Source organism: Stegostoma tigrinum, chromosome 3, assembly GCF_030684315.1.
Source record: "Stegostoma tigrinum isolate sSteTig4 chromosome 3, sSteTig4.hap1, whole genome shotgun sequence".
NCBI classification, from domain to species: domain Eukaryota; kingdom Metazoa; phylum Chordata; class Chondrichthyes; order Orectolobiformes; family Stegostomatidae; genus Stegostoma; species Stegostoma tigrinum.
Genome location: NC_081356.1, coordinates 9,514,459 through 9,533,905, shown reverse-complemented (window position 1 = coordinate 9,533,905; position 19,447 = coordinate 9,514,459). Strand labels below are relative to the sequence as shown.

The following is a 19,447-nucleotide window of genomic DNA, read 5'->3' as shown; positions in this document are numbered from 1 at the left end:
TATGGTGAGCACCGTCATTTTCAGTTTCAGTGCTCACCATAATGGACCAGACAGTATAAATTCCAGGTGGAGTAGAATAATATCGCTTCATCAGAGGCTCCACTGACCATGTTACCCAGCAGGGTGCTGAAATGTCTGAACAAAATCAAGCCAGCTCGGCGAGCAAGTCAACAACCTCATCCACAACCCAAGCTACAGATCTTTTCCAGAAGTTTATTTTGTATTCTTCCATATTGTATTTTGATGGATATTCAACAGACATTCAAGGTCAAGCTAATCAATTTAACATCGCGTCACCATAATGAAAGTAACAACCCCATTGGAATCTCCGCAGAAAATAAATGCACCGCTAATTTGAAATTTCAGGCAGATTTAAATCTTGCAGGTGAACTGCTGCAGTCAGCCTATGCAGAGGGGATGGATTAGGTTAAATTCAGTACAGCAGAATTTTTGCTTTCTATTTCTGTACTTGCTTTGTGAAGGTTCATTTTGGCAGTTGCAACAATTGTACCTCAGTGAAGAATTTTGTCTATTGTGACTGAGCACCATTAATAAAGCTCATAATACCTGTACTAACATGTTAGTTGACCTGACATCTATGTTGAAGCTGTTGAATCAGTCATTCTTAATCCATTCATTTAGTTTATCCAAATTCCTTTGAAAGCTACCATTTCCCCACATCACCAATTGCCTGCCCATATATTTCTAATGATTTGTTAAATGGATTACTAATATTTACAGTTCACTGCTCTCAGTAATCCTGGTTTAGATATATATCCTCAAAGAAGAGTTATGTGTTGCCCTATTATTCCTTAATCCCTCAATGTTGTAAAACTACATCCCTTCCGGCTTTCTTCAGTTACTCTTTGTCTGCTGTTGAGTGAAAATTGAGCTGCTTGCAAATGGATAGTTTTATATGTAATTTCTGTCTGGAACGGACAATCTGTTTTCAACTCAAGCTTTTAAAAGATATCAGAGTGGTATGTCATGTTGTTGATTATTTTGTACTAAATGTGCGTTTCCAGATTTATCTCTAACTGGCTCGAAACTGCTAAAGTAACAATTCAGGAACATTAATACAGTAGTTATCTATGATACTTAGGATTCTGGGGCATATGATCTCTCTTTCTCTATTTCTCCCTCTGTTTCTTTGGTACACAATATTTACTATATAAAGCTACTGAAAGTAACAGCAGAAAGCTCTTTCTTGGTCACTTCCCTTTTACAAGATGGCACAGGGTAGGATGCTTCAGCTGGAGCTCATCCTTTCCATAAGTTTCTTTTCCTTTTCTTGTCTCTTTTATGTGTTTTTCTCTCTTCTTCTTTCTGAGCTCCTGAACTTGGCATGGACTCAGACTTTCGGCCTTGGCACGGACTTGGTCTGGCAGTTTTGTGGCCTGGCCGGGCCGAGCTCGGCGATCTCTCGGCCCAGCTTGGCAGTCTCCTGTCCTAATGTGGTGGTCTCTCAGCCCAGGGCAGTGGTCATTTGGTGGCCCGTGGTGGTCTTAAGGCCTAGTGTGGCCTCAGCGTGGACAACTGATGTGATTCCAGAACATTGTCCCGGCCTTGAGGCAAGATCCTGGCAGGGCTGGAGGCTAGGTGCCTGTATGGGCTGGGTTGGAAGACTTTTGTTCTGAACTTTAATATCTCCATTTTTTAATTCATTCTTACAATCTGTAATGCTGGGCTTCTTTTTCTTTATTTTTCTAATTTTTTTCCTCAGAACTTACACTGAAGAATATGTACCTCGGTATCTTGGTAACTAAGGTGGCACTGTAAGTGGCAATTTCTAAACTTTTCACTGTGCTCATTTGAGTCCATGACAATAAGGCTAATTCTAATTTAATTCAGTTGCAAAAATTCTGGGGGAATAGGGTATGCTTTACAAACATTACCATTCTGCCAACAACTGTTTACCCCACCCTCTGGGTTCTGTGGGCCTTCTGGTTGATGAAGATCTATTATGAAGCTTTTTAAGGCACTTACTGTCAACACTATAAATTAACAAGTTACCAAAACCTAGTGATTCCAGTTCAGTGAGTAAACGTTCATTATTACTGGATTGCAGTTTTGCAGAATTTGCTGTAAAGTTTAGACCACTATGTTTCACTCTAAAATCTGGTAAATGGTTACATTTCATTTCAATTAACTCAATGACTTTGACAATATGCTTTTAGTGGTTACCCAGATTTGAAATTTAATCCATTTATCAAAAGGTAAAGATACATATTACAGGCCCACATCTGAAATATGCTGAAGTACGCATGGACAACTATTGTAAAGATGAAGTTTAGTTAAACATGACAAGCCTTCATCTTTACTCATAAATATCATTAAGGGCAGAAAGTGACCTAGTCCACCAACAAAGCTCCCCTGCCAAATCTGCCACATAGCAGGGCACAGCATCATCACTGGAATCATTTATAATGCTCTCATGTAGCCAGTTCAGTGCTCATCATGGCTATTTTACCAATTCTCTCTGGAAATAATCAGACATCTTAGTTACATCTTTTAAAAGTTGATGTAACTTGTGGTTCTTTTTATTTCTGCTTGATGAAAGATTCTAGTCTCTGTGTATAGCTCAAGTCATTCTAAAACAATAAGACTTCTTACCTCAGAGATAGTAAGAACTGCAGATGCTGCAGTCAAAGATAATACAGTGTGGAGCTGGAGGAACACAGCAGGCCAGGCAGGATCAGAGGAGCAAGAATGCTGACATTTCGGGTTGGGACCCTTCTTCAGGAAAAAAATGATTTAATACCTGACTTGACCGGTCACACTTGAGTGATTAAATCCTTTGAGGGAAATCTTTTCAACCTTATTTCCTGAGCTTGTGGTGGAGTTGCAGTGTCGCTATCCCTAGGCCAAGAGGCCCAAATTCAAGTCCCACTTGTCCCAGAGGCGTGTCATAAGGTGTCTGAACAGATTGGATATAGTTAATTATACCGATAGTTATCTTAGTCAGTGTTGAATTGGAATTACTCAGGACATGTATGCAAAATAGGTATCAGTATTCAGTAATATTTGATGCATGGTTCTTTCACTGAGGCGAGTCTGTTGGCCATTAAAAATGTTCGGGAAACAATTGAATCTAGGTAATATTTTAAACCAGTGCAAAGATAGATCAATCAATGTAATTTGTATCATTGAGCTTACTAATTGATTAATTGCCAAAACCTCTTTGATGTTTAATTTTGAGGATCATTTCATTCAGCAGATTTCTGGTCCCTATCATGCTGAGAGACTGAAGAATGACATTATGACTCTACTTGGTGTGTACTCTGATTTTGTTATAAAACTGCCATTAACAACTTTCCTGTTTTTCTTCTCCTAGTTAAACTATCCCAACCAGATGGAGCTAATTACTGGCTAGCCACACTTCCATAAAATTCAGGGTGGCCAGGTGGCTCACTATGAAAAGGACCTAGTTCCATCCTTATGTGACTTTGTGTGGAGTTTGTGCATTTGCCCTGAGTCCGTGCGTGCTTTTTCCTACAGTCCAAAGATGTGCATTTTAGGTAGATTGGCCATGCTAAATTTCCCCCTAGTTTCGATGGATGTGCAAACTAGGTGGATGAGCCATGGGAAATGCAGCGCTATATGCATGGGGTGGATTTAGGTGGTATGGTCTTCAGAGGGTCAGTGTAAACCGGATGGGCTGAATGGCCTGCTTTCACACTGTCTGGATTCTATAATGATGAAAATGGGTATGGCATGTTTGGAAACACAGGTAGCAGGAACAGGTTATTTTTGTCCTTTGCACCTGTTTTGCAATTCAAACAGATCATGACTAATTATCAACCTCAAAACACCTTCCCACATGTTCTCTTGATCTCAGTATTCTCTAGAAATCTGTTGATTTCTGTCTTGAACATGCTCAATGATTGATTGATGTTCCAAAGACTTCTGCAGAAAGGAATTCTTCCTTGTTTGGCCGAAGTGACGTGCCCCTATATACTAAGAGAAGGTTCCCTGATTCTACACCCTAGAAAACATCTATCATCATCTACCCTGGATCAGCCTGTAACAATCTTGCAAATTTCAATTCAATCATCTCTCATTCTTCAAAACTGTGTGTGTATACAGGCCCAGGTTTTTTTTTCAGTCTTTCCTCCTAAATATATCCTGTTAATCCAGGGATTAGTATGGTGAACCTGCATTCCACTCCCTCAGTTAGTATATATTTCCTTCGAAAAGAATACAACGACTGTGCACGGTACTCCAGATGTGGTTTCATCAAGGTTCTATGCAGTTTCAGCAAAACAGAGGGACTTGGTGGCCAGTTTTGGCATGAAATCCCAGCTGTGGGACCTGGAAGCAGCATGAATGTAAACTCATTAAACTAGGCATAAGGAGTTTTAATCATTGTGATCAATGTATGGTTTCAGATTCCTTTAACTTAACACTATTAAATAATATACTTAAAGATATGCGTGGTGGAGTGGTTATTGTGTTATCTTGATTCACAAAGTAATGATTGAAGTAAGAAGGAATATCAATGGACTACTTGCTTTAAGTCTTTTTTATTCACTCGTGGGATATGGATGTCGCTTGCTGGGCCAGCACTTATTGCCAATTGCCCGTGAGAAGGTGGTGGTGAGCTGCCTTCTTGAACCGCTGCAGTCCATGTGCTATACGTAGGCCCACAATGCTGTTAGGGAGGGAATTCCAGGACTTTAATGCAACTACAGTGAAGAAATTATATTTCCAAGTAAGGATGGTGGGTAGCTTGGAGGGAAACTTGAAGGTGGTTGTGTTCCCATGGCATTTGTTGCCCTTGTCCCTCTAAATGGAAGTGGCCATGGGTTTGGAAGGTGCTCCTTTAAGGATCTTTGGTGAATTTCTGCCACGTACCTTGTATGTAGTACACACTGCTGCCACTGAGCATCGGCAGTGGAGGGTGTGGATGTTTGCGAATGTGGTGCCAATCAAGCGGACTGCATTGTCCTGGATGGTGTCAAGCTTCCTGAGTGTTGTTGGGGCTGCACTCATCCAGGCAAGTGGGGAGTATTCCATCACACTCCTGACTTGTGCCTTGTAGATGGTGGACAAGTTTTGGGGAATCAGGAGGTTAGTTACCTGCCGCAATATTCCTAGCTTCTGACCTGCTGTTGTAGCCATTGAATTTATATGGCAAACCCAGATCAGTTTCTGGTCAATAGCTACCCCCAGGATGTTGAAAGTGAGGGACTTAGTGATGGTCACACTATTAAATGTCAAGGGGTGTTGGTTAGATTGTCTCTTATTGCAGATAGTCATTGCCTGGCATTTGTGTGGCACAAATGATACTTGCCACTTGTCAGCCTAAGCCTGGATATTGTACAGATCTTGCTGCATTTGAACGTGGATTGCCCCAGTATGTGAGGAGTCGCAAACAGTGTTAAGCATTGAGCAACCATCAGAAAACATTACTACTTCTGCCCCTATGATGGAGGGAAGTTTGGTGATGCCAACTAATTTAGGTAGCATGAAGTTGTTAATTCCATGTAAAATAGTTGAGTGAGCAATTTTGAGAGGATGCTTATAATCTTTGATGAAATACCAATGCTGTTGAGAAAAATCTACATTGGAGAAGACACAAAAGAAACTTGACATGGAAGCTGCAGAACAATCAATCAAAAACTTATCCAGTCGGGGTATTTTGATATCCCCAACAAAAAATGCCATCGTCATGATAATGGAAATTGTGTTTGTCAAATTTATTAGAAATTTTTGGGATTTAACCAAGGTGAATAGATAACTAAGAGCCAGCAGATCGAATAATACTTGTGATTTTCAAAAGTCAATTGAAAAGCTATGCAAAGGTTTAATGCATAAGACAAGGTCTCAAGGAGTTGGATAAATATCAGGATGGATAGAGGGTTGTTTGATTGACAGGATACAAAAATGTGGGATTTCTCAAGAAGACAGACTGCATCTAAGGAAACAATAAGTAAAACCTACAAGTGATGAAATATGACGTATTTTATCTTATACACCTGAAAATGGTACGCCAGTATGCCCAGTACATAAATTTCCCAATTTTACTGGTTTGTTATAGTAAGTGCCACAAGGATTAGTGCTGTGGTTGTAGCTATTTACAATCTATCTTAAGAGTCTATCCAGATGACAATCTCAACATTAACTTGTTTACCTTGGAGGCGCGCCTCCAGCCTGAAAACAACCTGGCTCCAGTTTCTTGCTACCATGGAGAAAATATAACCACAGGTAACCAAACTAAAATAATTAATGGAAACTTTGACAAATGTCAGTTTGATAGCACAATGAAGAACCAAGCCAAATACAAAAGTCAGAAGGATAATTGCAAAAAAACATGAGGAAATAGTAGTGGATAGTTAAACAATTCATTGGAGGGGGAGGCTCCACAAATATCCCCATCCTCAATGATGGGAGAGCCAAGCACATCAGTGCAAAAGATAAGGCTGAAGCTTGTGGAGCAATCTTCGGCCAGAAATGCCGAGTGGATGATCCATCTCGGCCTCCTCCAGTGGTCCCCAGCATTACAGATACCAGTCTTCAACCAATTCGATTCATTCCACGTGATATCAACAAATGGTTGGAGACACTGGATACTACAAAGGCTACAAGCCCTGGCAATATTCCAGCAATAGTACCAAAGACTTGTGCTCCAGAACTTGCCGCTTCCTTTGCCAAGCTGTTCCAGTACAGTTACAGCACTGAAATCTACCCAACAATCTGGAAAATTGCTGAAGTATGTCCTGTGCACAGAAAACAGGACAAATGCAACCCAGCCAATTACCATCCCATCAGTCTACTCTCAATCATCAGTAAAGTGATGGTAGGTGTCATCATTTCATTTGGCAGGGAAATTGAGTTTAAGAGCTGTGAGGTTATGCTGCAGCTCTATAAAACCCTGGTTAGACCACACTTGGAATATTGGTTGCCTCATTACAGGAAGGATGTGGAAGCTTTTGAGAGGGTGTAGAGGAGGTTTGCCAAGATACTTCCTGGACTGGAGGGCAGATCTTACGAGGAAAGGTTGAGGGAGCTAGGGCTTTTCTCATTGGAGCGAAGAAGGATGAGAGATGACTTGGTAGAGGTGTACGAGATAATGAGAGGCATAGAGAGAGTGGATAGTCACAGACTTTCCCAGAGTGGAAATGAATATTATGAGGGGGCATAATTTTAAGGTGATTGGTGGAAGATACAGAGGAGATGTCAGAGGTAGGTTCTTTACACAGAGAGTGGTGGGTGCGTGGAATATGCTGCCAGCAGTGGTAGTGGAGTCAGATACTTTAGCGACATTTAAGCGACTCTTGGATAAACACATGGATGATTGTACAACGTAGGGTATACAGGGTAGTTTGATCTTAGAGTAGGATTATATGTCAGCACAATATCGTGGGCCGAAGGGCCTGTACTATGCTGTACAGTTCTATGTTATTATCAGTGTTATCGAGCAGCACCTGCTCAGCAATAACCTGCTCAGTGACGTCCAGTTTGGGTTCTGCCAGGACCACTCAGCTCCTGACCTCATTACAACCTTGATTCAAACATGGACAAAAGAACTGAATTGCAGAGGTGAGGTGAACTTGACAGCTCTTGACATCAAGGCTGCATTTGACTTAGTGTGGCATCAAGGACACCTAGCAAAACTGAAATCAATGGGTATCAGGGGCAAACTCTCCCGTGATTAGAATCATACCTGACACACAGGAAGATGGTCATGGTTGTTGGAGGTCAGTCATTTCAGCTCCAGCACATCTCTGCAGGAGTTCCTCAGTGGAGTGCCCTCAGCCCAACCAGCTTCAGGTGCTTCATCAATGACCTTCCCTCCACCTTAAGGTCAGAGATGGGGATGTTTGTCAATGATTGCACAATATTCAGCACCATTTATGACTCCTCAGATATTGAAGCAGTCCCTGTTCAAATGCAACAAAAACTGGACAATATCCAGGCTTAGTCTGACAAGTGGCAAGTGACATTCACACCACACAAATGCCAGGCTATGACCATCACAAATAAGAGACAATCTACCCACCGCCCCTTGGCATTCAGTGGTGTTACCATCACTGAAGTCCCTACTGTCAACATCTGGGGGTTACCATTGACCAGAAACTCAACTGGACCCATAAACTCAATGGCTGCAAGAGCAGGCCAGAAGCTGGGAATACTGCAGCAAGTAACTCACCTCCTGACTCCTCAAAGTCTGTCAACCTTCTACAAGGCACAAGTCAGGAGTGTGATGGCATACTCCCCACTTGCCTGGATGGGTGCAGCCTCAACAACACTCAAAAAGCTTGACACCATCCAGGACAAAGCAGCCGCTTGATTGGCATCACGTCCACAAACATTCACTCCCTCCAACACCGACACTCAGTAGCAGCAGTATGTACTATCTATAAGATGCACTGCAGAAATTCACCAAAGGTCCTTGGAGAGCACCTTCCAAACCCATGGCCACTTCAATCTAGAAGGACAGGGCAGCAGACATATGGAAACACCACCACCTCCAAATTCCTTTCCAAGCCACTCACCATCCTGACTTGGAAATATATCGCCGTTCTTTCACTGTCGCTGGGTCAAAATCCTGGAAATCCCACCCTATGGGCATTGGGGTCAACCTACAGCAGGAAGACTGCAGCAATTCATGAAGGCAGCTCACCACCCTCTCAAGGGCAACTAGGGAAGGGCAATAAATGCTTGCCAGCCAGCGACGCCCACAACCTACAAATGTATCAAAAAAACCCTACATTTCACAAAAGAATACATAATGCTTTGAAGAGGATACAATGAGATTAGAAAAGAATGCAGACAAGTTCAGTGAGTGAGCAGCAAGGTGACAGGGTGCTGTACCAGAGGGTGCTAAATAAGAACCACTGGTGTTAGAGGCCAGATGCGTGCATGCCTAGAGGATTGGCTGACTGGCAGAAGGCAAAAAGGGGTCTTTTTCAGGATGGCAGCCAGTGATGAGAGGAGTTCCACAGGGGTCCATATTAGGACTGCAACTATTCATATTGCACATTAACGATCTGGATGAAGCAACTGAGGGTTTTGTTATGTTTGCAGATGACACAAAGCTAGGTGGAGGAATAGATAGTGTTGAGGATGTAGGGAGGCTGCAGAAGGGCTTGGGCAAACTAGGCCAATGGGAAAAGAAGTGACAGATGGACTACAACATGGGAAAGTGTGAAATTATGTACTTTGATAGGAAGAATACAGGCACAGACTATTTTCTCAATGAGGAAAGCCTTCAGAATCTGAAGCAGAAAGGGAGAGTTAGGAGTCCTAGTTCTGGATTCTCTTAAGGTTAACATGCAAATTCACTTGGCAGGTAGGAATGCATATACAATGTTAACATTTATTTCCAGTGGTCTATAATGCAACAGATGGTTGCTCTGCTGAGGTTGTATAAGGCTCTGGTCCGACTGCATTTGAAATACTGTGAGCAGTTTGGGCGTTGGCATTGGAGAGGATTCAGAGGAGATTTACATGAATGATCCTGGGAATGAAGGGCCTGTCACATTAAGGGCAGGTGAGGATTCTGGGTCTGTACTTGATGGAGTTTAGAAGGATGAGGGGGAGATCTGATTGAAACTTATAGAATACTGACAGGCCTGGATAGAATGGGCATGGAGAAGATGTACTCACTTGCATGAGGGCGACTATGATCCAAAGGCAGAGCATCACAGCGAAATGATGAACTGAGATGGGGGCAATTTCTTCAGCTGAAGGGTGGTTAAACTGTGGAATTCATTGCAACAGAGGGCGGTGGAGGCCAAGACAGAGATAGATTCTTGATTAGTAAGGTGATCAAAGATTCTGGGGGAAAGGCAGGAGAATGGGTCTGAGAAACATATCATCTAAATGGCAGAACAGACTCAATGGGTCAAGTGGCCTAATTTTTGGTCTAAGGCAATTAACACACTATTACAATCCTAACCTGAAATTGCATGAGTGGTCAATTTAATTACAGTTGCCTAAAAGGATGCCAAAAGAATGATCAAATGATCATTTAGCAGGTGTGTCAATAGGATTTATTGGCAGAAAATAAAAGTTGGAAGAGCAGGACAAAATACTTGAGAAAGAACAGGCCCTGCAGAATGGCAGCACTCTCAGCCATAATGGTATCTGTGAAAAGTGTGATGGACCTGGCCAAACACACGAACAATGCTGTCCTTCCATCCAGGAATCCATAAACATCAGTGGGCAAATGTAGCTGGTGAGAACCCTGAGAAGCAGGTTTATGAAGATGGCTTCATTCAAAAATGATGACAGTATCTTGTGAAAGCACAAAGCTCAGTCATTCCCACAGCAACAGGGATTGCAAAAGAAGCAGGAACCACACTGAGACCCTCAAAACCATTTTCTACCATCCCAGATGATGACCTGTTCATTTTTTCTGATGACACTACTAAGGATCATGATGATATGAAGGGTATCCAAGAAATACATTACAGAGCAGTGCCTTTCTGCAGAGCCCTTCACAGCCTCAATCTCCATCACTGTACTTCAGAGACAACAAAGTAATTTCTAAGTGGAGTTACTGATTACTGAAGCACTTTGGCCAAGATATATAGCAAGGTTCTACGAATAGCAATAGTCTGGTAATTTGATTCGGTTCTGAAGGAGCCTCTTTGGAATTGAAATATTAATTTTGTTGTGGTCGCCACTGATCCTGCGAGACCTGCTGAGTTTCTCCAGCATTTTCTCTTTGTATATCTGATTTGGGTGGGTGTAGTTTGAGACTAATTTTGACTTGGACACAGAGAACACTGGGGAAACCTCAATGTGGGACATCTCAAACAAGACAACCAGTCCATTCATTCTGCTACTGCATGGTAGTGACAATGGGGTGGGGTAGTAGTCCTTTGAATTCCCTACTTAAAGTAGCAGTACCCCCAAATCTTATAGGACCAAAGGTTTGGTTCTGAGGAAGGGTCTCTCAACGTGAAACGTTAACTCTGATTTCACTCCACAGATGCTGCCAACACCTGCCAATCTTTTCCAGCAATTTCTGTTTTTACTTCTGATTTATAACCTCTGCAGTTCTTTTGGTTTTAAAGGATTTAGTCACTTCTTCCTTTTTGACATGTTTAAGCAGCCTGTTCAGAGATGTTACATCAGATCTGGAGCAGGCAGAACTTGAACCCAGGCTAGAGGCAGATACACTACCACTGTGCCACAACAGCACTACAGATGGTAGACTGACTCAGTTTTATGTGTGCTTAATATAAGAGGCCTGAGTCAGAATTGGAAATAAAATTCTATAAGGTTACCCCTCAGTCTCCGACGCTCTAGCAAAAAGAGTCCCAGCCTATTCAGCCTCTCCTTATAGGTCGAACCCCGCAACACCGAGAAACATCCTTGTAAATCTTGTCTGAAAATCTTTTCTAAACCCTTTCAAGTTTTACAATATCCTTGCTATCGTAGGGACACGAGAATGGAACGCAGTATTCCAAAAGCGACCTATCCAATGTCCTGTATAACCTCTCCCAACACCTGTACTCAATGCATCGACCAGTAAAGCGAGGAATAAGAAACAGAAGTTGTTCGAAAATCTCAGAAGACCCGGCAGCACCTATCTACTGAACGTTAAATCTGTTTTCTCTCCACATAGCCTGCTGAGTTTTTTTTCCAGCAATCTTTATGACTCTCGCCCCTTTTACAGAACTCGACTCACGCTGCATGCAATGGTGGGCCAATCTCACACAGCATAAACAATGGCTATTTTCATGTTTCAGTCGTTGTGAAGCTTTTACAGAGCTGTGGCTGGTAACAAAACTGTTATTCCTATTTCCGGCTCTTGGCTCCTAGATGACTGACTCTGAAGTTGCAGCTGGTAACCAGAGGGTGCGCTGATTCTCTCTCTCTTTCTCCTCCTGCAGCCAGCCTACCAGGACTGAGAGGGACAGGATCTTACAGCCGGAAGCTTACCGTGGGCGGCTTAGGCTGAGTGAGCAAACTCGGGGAGGATGCAGGTGAAGGTAAGGCCGGGCTGCTGCCCCACATTGCAATGCTGTGGCTGTCTCCCGGCGAAACCAAGGACCAGGGAGCTGTCATTGCGGAGAACCGGCCCTGTTGTTGTTCACCAGGGGTTCGGGGGTGCTGCTGCTGCTGCTGCTGCTGCCGTCGCGGGGTGGGCGGGGAGGGGGGGTGATCCAGCTCTTACTCGGAAAGGGACAGGCTGCAGCTCTACTCTGGGACAGACCAGACCCAGCGCTGTTGTCCCCTTCGCAAATTTCACAGTGTGTCCCATTGCAGCCTTTTGGCTGGATCAGCCTGTGCTTCTGGGAGCCAGGCACAGCTCCTATCTGAGTGGGGGATCTGGGGCAGTGATCCTGTCTGACTGGGGGATCTGGGGCAGTGTTCCTGTGTGAGTGGGGGATCTGGGGCAGTGATTTTGTTTGACTGGGGGATCCTACACAGTGATCCAGCCTGAGTGGGGGATCTGGGGCAGTGATCCTGTTTGAGTGGACCATTTGAGCTATGCTCCAATCTGTAATCTTACTGAATGGTGCTGAGTCTTTGGGAGAAGAATGTGCAATGTTTAAACACTACTGACTCATTGTCTAGATGGAGTTTCTGTGCTCCATGCTTCATGTGAATGAGCACATATTCAGATGGAGAATATCATGTTTGCCCCAATGATATAAAGTACAGGTGGTCCATCTTTAAATCTCATCAGCTGACATTAAAGCCGTGGATTTTGACTGAAGGGAAAGCAGTTGGCAATGAGTTAGATAATGACCACAGGCTGGTTAGCTCAGTTGGCTGGATGGCTGGTTTGCAGGGCTTGGGTTCAGTTCCTGCACCAGCACATGTTACCATCAAAGTTTCCCTTTCTCAACCTCTCCCCTCGCCTGAAGCTAAGTGCTGCCAGTCATCTATCTCTCGCTCTCTCTCTCTCTCTCTCTCTCTCTAATGAGAGAACATCCCCATAACTTGATAAGGCTATTGGTAATTTATCTTTTATCTTTCTCGCAATGAGCTAGGGTACTTTAAAATGGCTGCCAAAGTAGCCGTGTTCTCAGGGATTTACAAAACAATGTCCCAATAATGAAGCTGAAAGTGGCTTTTCCTTGAAACTGTCCACCACATCCCGAAAAGACTGTTTAATTTGTTGGATATAAAATTTCGCCACCTGAATGTCTCTGGGGATGAGATTTCCCTTTTAAAGCAGTTTTCAAAACAAAGATCTTCTTTACCTGCACTTGAGTATTAAGAGAATATTAAGTGATTATTAATATTGTTATTGTACCACCCAACTGTATTAAAGGATAAATGGAGAATTATGACCACGGATAATAGAAACTGTGCTAAAGTGATTGACCTCAAGGGGCATCAAGTTGTGTGAGAGGCCACTGTTTTGTGACATAACACAAAATTCATGAAGAATTTTCTGAAGAAGGTTCCCGACCTGAAACATCAGCTTTCCTGCTCCTCTGACGCTGCCTGGCCTGCTGTGCTCCTCCAGCTCTACACTGAGTTATCTCTGACTCCAACATCGGCAGTTCTTATTGTCTCTTGCTGGTAATGGTGTTCCCATGTATCTGCTGCCCTTGTCCTTCTAAATGGAAGTTGTTTGGAAGGTACACTGTATGGATCTTTGGTGAATTCCTGCAGTGTATCTTGAGGATAGTACACACTGTTGCCATGGTAATGTGTGGAAACTTCTCCTCTTCCACTGGGCAGTTTTATTGTTCACTCCCATTTGCAAATGTATTAGCGTAGATCTGACTTGTTGGTCTGCCTGTCATTTGCTGCTTATGTTGTTTGGCATGCAAGTAGTTCTGTTTGGCACTTCATCTTCAGGTATGCCTGGTGCTGCTCCTGGCATGCCCTCCTGCACTCTCCATTGAACCAGGGCTGATCCCCTGGCTTGGTGGTAATGGTTGAGTGGAGGATGTGCCAGGCCATGAAGATACGGATTGTACTGGAGTACAGTTCTGCTGCAGTTGATGGCCACAGTGTCTCATGGATGCCTAGTCTTGAGTTGCTAGATCTGTGTAAAGTCTGTCCCATTTAGCACGGTGATAGTGCCACACAACATGATGGAGAGTATTCTCAATGTGAAAGCGGGATTTTGTCTCCACAAGGACTGTGCGGTGTTCACTTTTACCGATACTGTCAAGGATAGATGCATCTGCAGCTGGCAGATCGGTAAAGATGAGGTCATGTATGGTTTTTCCCTGTTGTTGGTTCCGTCACCACCTGCTACAGACCCAGTCCAGCAGCTGTGTCCTTTAGAACCCGACCAGCTCAATCAGTAGTACTGCTGCCGAGCCACTCTTGGTGATGGACATTGAAAACTCCCAACATGAGTACAGTTTGCACCCTTGCCATCTTCAGTGCTTCTTCCAAGTGTTGTCCAACATGGAGAAGTACTGATTCATCAATTGAAGGAGGCAATACGTGGTAATCAGCAGGAGGCTTCCTAACTCTATTTGACCCAGTGACTTCAGACTTCATGGTGTACAATGCCATTGTTAAGGATTCCTGGGACAGCTCCCTTCCGCGCTGCCACCTCTGTGGGTTCTGACCTGCTGGTCGGACTGGGCATATCCAGGAATGGTGTTGTTGGTGTCTGAGACATTGTAAGGTATAACTCTGCGAGTATGATATGTCAGGTTGTTGCACAGATAGGCAACTGTACCAGTTTTGGCACCAGCCCGTAGGTGTTAAGTAAGGAGGACTTTGCAGGGTCGATTGGCGTGTTCTGTTTGCACGTTTTACACTTTTTACTGAGTGAGTTTAGAATAAAACTTGTTCTTTAATTTTGATTGAATCAAGTTCTGGCTGTCTTGGTCCCACATAGTTTTGTGTATGGTGCAAATTGAGAAATAAAGGCATGTGTGTAATGAACATATGGGGCTGGTACAGTGGCTCGGTGGTTAGCACTGCAGCCTCACAGCGCCAGGTTCCGTTCCACCCTTGGGCGACTGTATGTGTGGCGTTTGCGCATTCTCCCTTTGTCTGTGTGGATTTCCTCCGGGTGCTCCGGTTTCCTCCCACAGTCCAAAGATGTGTAGGTTAGGGTGGATTGGCCATGCTAAATTGCCCAAATGCTCAGGGATGTTTAGGTTAGGTGGGTTAAACATGGAAAATACAGGGGTGGGGGAGTGGGCCTGGGTGGGATGGTCTTCAGAGGGACAGTGTGGACTTGTTGGGCCGAATGGCCTGTTTCCATATGGGAGGGATTCTGTGATATAGCTGCTGTTAGTCCAACCTCAGGAGCGAAAAGAAAAACATTGCAAAAGGAAGCTGGCACATTGATTCTCGACTAATTTGAGAAATTGTGATTTTAATTTTCCATTATGTACTGACCTGTGGCTGCATGCGGATAAGTAATTTCATAACACAGGAATACAATAATGTGACAGTGAAGATCGAAATTCAGCTTCATTTAAAAACAGCCAAGAGCATTATTTAACACTTCAGTCACCTCAATGACAGGAAACAGCAAATTTACAAAAACTACATTGTAACACGCGCCCTGCATTGTGTAACCTTCAGCACTTGTCCTCTGGAGACCTTACAAGGATACAAGTGATCGATTTTGTTTTTAAAGGCCCTGTATTCTAACATGAATTGTATACAGAGGGGGCCCTGAGTTACCAATGCCCAATTCATGAATGCTCATAGTTACAAATGCAGTGTAACTATGAATGGGTGTAATTTTAAAAATCTGACATATACGAATATTTTCTATACTTAGGAAAGACCACTTTATATTGTACTGTGTTGTGCTCAGACTTGTGTACAAATCTACTTGTGAATGTCTGGGCACAGCCTGAAAGCAAACTTCCCTGTCATGTTAAATGGACATCTACAAAGGATGCCGTGACACATGATACTAGATCACAGTAATCCTTAAAGTGTGGGCACATGCCATTTGGCCCATCAAGTCCACACCGACACTTTGAAGAGCATGCCCCCATCCCGGTAACCCTGCATTCACCATGTCTAATATACTTAGCTTGCATGTCCCTGGACACTATGGGCAATCCACCCTAATCTGCACATCTTTGGCTTGTGGTAGGAAATCGGAGCACCCGGAGGAAACCTGCACAGACACTGGGAGAATGTCTGCACAGTTGCCCGGGGGTGGAATCGAACCTGCTTCCCTGGCGTGGTGAGGCAGCAGTGCTAACGACTGAGCCATGTGCCACCCTATGTTGACTTCATCATTGGTGTATGAGCTATTATGTGGTTGTTACTTGAGAATCATTTTGCTTCACTTTTCAAATACCATTTTTATCTTAGACTTTGTAAATATCAGCATTATCATCTCTTAAAGTATGAGTGGGGTGAGGGAGAGGGTGTTGCTGTCAGTGGTACACTGGCTTTAGGGTGGGGAGAAAGGCTGGAGTTCATGAATGACAGCACTAGGTATGGTCACCTTACATGCCTGAGTTGTGGTGGGAAGTTATAGGTGAATGTCGAGGGGTTGAGTGTAGGCTTTGGGAAGTGTGAATCATTTGGGGTTGACCGCCTGCGCTATCAGGAGGAGGATGTCCGGGGTCTCCCGCGCATCGTCTGGCCAAGGGTGGGAATCGCAGAGGGAGGAGCCCTCACTGTCATCTTCCATTGAGCAGGGCCTTGAAAGTGTGCAAGGGGAAGAAAATGGTTGTGACCACCATTGGGGTTGGTCAGGGTAATTGCCTGGACTTGTCAGGAAAGGGATTGCTGCAGCACACACTAATCAGAGGGCTTTCAAAGTGGAACAACACTGGTCATGCATCTGTGAAAGATGTAGTATAACGGCCTGTAGGATGTGTTCTCCTTGGTCACTCTACACTATCAACTGTCATGGACTGACACCTAAAGAAGGAGTGAGACTCCAAAAGCTTGTGACTTCAAATAAACCTGTTGGACTATAACCTGGTAACCTGGCCCACCCCAGTCCAACACCGGCACCTCTACATCATGGCTCTCTGAAGGTGGCGTCTCCCTGGCACAGCCAGGGCTGGTCAACTCTGTGGCAGCATAGAGAGGTCCAAACATTCGGGACCGTCATCCAGGACAGCCATGTGAACACAGTGTTTCTCCTGGTTGTAGCTGATGCCGGTGGCTGTGTGCACGAACGTCAATCTGGGAAGCCTCTTTGACCATGAACTGCTACTGGATGGTGTGACATTGTGTCGAACATCTACACGGAGAGAGAGAGACTGAGAAGCCGATGCATGAAAGTTCCAGTCACCTACAGAGATCGATAGGTTCTTGATCAGTCAGGGGATCCAGGGTTATGGGGAGAAGACAGGAGAATGGGGTTGAGAAACATATCAGCCATGGTTGAATAGTGGAGCAAACAGCCTAACATCTATACTTTGTTGGAACCTACAGGACAAAATAGAGAGAGACCCTTTCAGTTAAAAGTGATGTCCAATTATTTAGAGTGACAACAGGGTTAATGGGAGAGGGGCAGTGACATGCAGGACGGTACATACTTACTCATTTGGCAGATATGGATGTACCTCTGTCCCTGAAAGAGTGGTCCCAATCTTCTCCTGTGAGGGCAGGGATTCTCTTGTTGCACATGCTGAGCCTGATGCCAAGTTCACCTCCAGTTGTCTGCACTTTCGCTTTGGTCTGTTACAGGCTGTCTTCTCCTGGAATGAGAAAACAAAGTGGGAGTGAGGGAGGCAGCAGTGGATAACACAGCAATTACTGCTTGGTGCATGTGGTGGAGAGGTGGTGAGATCTCCCAAAGAACTGGGCAGGCAACAGAAGAGACCGTGCAGGGCTAGAGATGTGGGAGGCTGGGGCAGGGGAGGTAGCTGACAGAAGATGATGCAGACAGTCGTGAGCTTGGTATAGTGTGAGCCTTGGAGTTGGGTGCAGTGGCAAGGAGAGTATGTCCTTGTGGTACTTATCCATCAGAGTGGAATAGCCATTGACTGTTTTTCCAGCTTTGCTGACCATTCCTTTGCACCCTTTGAGGTGGCACGGGCCCGAGTGGTGAGCTCAGCTCAGGATCTGGCAGCTCAGCTTCCTCAGTTGGCCCTCCTTAGGAATAGGGCCCTTTTCTTCATCACCTCATTCACGAAGACTTCCAGGTGTTAGTGAACAATGAAGCCATCTTCCCCTTTCTCTCTGACATCCTGTGGACATGTCTTTCAAGTTGCTGGCCACTTTCAGAATGCAGGTGCCTGTACGGCTGCACTGTGGTGTTTTAAGGATTGAGGCGGGTACATCGGATGCCAGTGATTTGCTGGATATTCACTGAGTGGCAAGTTGTCACAGGAAGGGTGTGCGGTAAGGTGGAGTGGAAGTTGGATGCAAGAAATGCCATAGGAGCAGAGTAAGCAATCAATGTGAAGGCGAGACAACTTAGTAAGCCTTGCAGTGCCAAACCCACAAATCGACTCAACTACGATTCAAGGTAAGAAGAAAGATTTGGTCCTTTGATCTTGTTACTGGTTGTTGTACACAAATTGGAATGACAGTTCCTGTTATTTTGCTCCTCATGTATCTGTTTGTTCCTTTAACGTACATCTGATCCTTGGTAAGGGATTATTGGCTACACACTGTTCACATTGCTTTGTTATCACATTGTCTGTTTCAAGCCTGATCTAATGAATTAGCTTCATTGCTTTAAACGCTAAAATTGCCTTAGCATGGGTGTCCTTGGAGAAAGAACATGCAGTGTCCAGAGATAATGGGAACTGCAGATGCTGGAGAATCCAAGATAATAAAGTGTGAAGCTGGATGAACACAGCAGGCCAAGCAGCATCTCAGGAGCACAAAAGCTGACGTTTTGGGCCTAGACCATTCATCAGAGAGCTCTCTGATGAAGGGTCTAGGCCTGAAACATCAGCTTTTGTGCTCCTGAGATGCTGCTTGGCCTGCTGTGTTCATCCAGCTTCACACTTTATTATTATGCAGTGTCCATCAGTGCTGTTTTAGAGAGAGGTGGGTACTGTGGTGATGCAGTGTTTTATTTCCATCTCCAACTTAGTTCTGATTCAGCCCCTTCCCGTTTTTGCTGCACACCCCCTCTCTGATGGTCTGCATCACCCATGCCCTTGGGCTTCGCTTGTAAAAAGTCAGTGTGCTACACTGATATGTTAATGGTGGTGATTAGCTAAAATTAAAAAAGCAAATGTTGCTTTATGTTGCTCTGTGTTCAATTTGGCTGGATGGCTGGTTCACAATGGAAAATGAAGCCAACAGCATGGGTTCAATTCCCACAGAAGCTGAGTTTCTCATGAAGGATTCTCTTTCTTAATCTCTCCCCTCACCTGTGGAACGGTGACCCTCAGGTTAAATCACCATCAGTCATCTCTCTCTTTCTCTCTGATGGGGCAGCAGCCCTACTGACTGGTAAGACTGTGGCTACTTTCATCGGTGCCCATTTTTGAAAGCAAAGAACATATTGATTTGATGCGAAATGTTACCTTAGTATATTTTTAAAAATCTTGTTGATAATACTGTTGTTTGCAGCGTAGACGTTGAATGAAACACTGAAAATAATGGCATTTCC

General features: G+C 44.2%; 1 protein-coding gene across 1 annotated transcript in view; it reads left to right on the top strand.

Moving 5' to 3' along the window:
• The first annotated feature begins 11,790 nt into the window (after positions 1–11,790).
• mtap (methylthioadenosine phosphorylase) overlaps positions 11,791–19,447 on the top strand; it is a 167,240-nt gene continuing 159,583 nt past the window's right edge. The window contains exon 1 of the mRNA XM_048528321.2: positions 11,791–11,948. Within this exon, the coding sequence (XP_048384278.1) occupies positions 11,937–11,948 (12 nt within the window). The 5' untranslated portion in view covers positions 11,791–11,936. The remainder of the gene's footprint in view (positions 11,949–19,447) is intronic.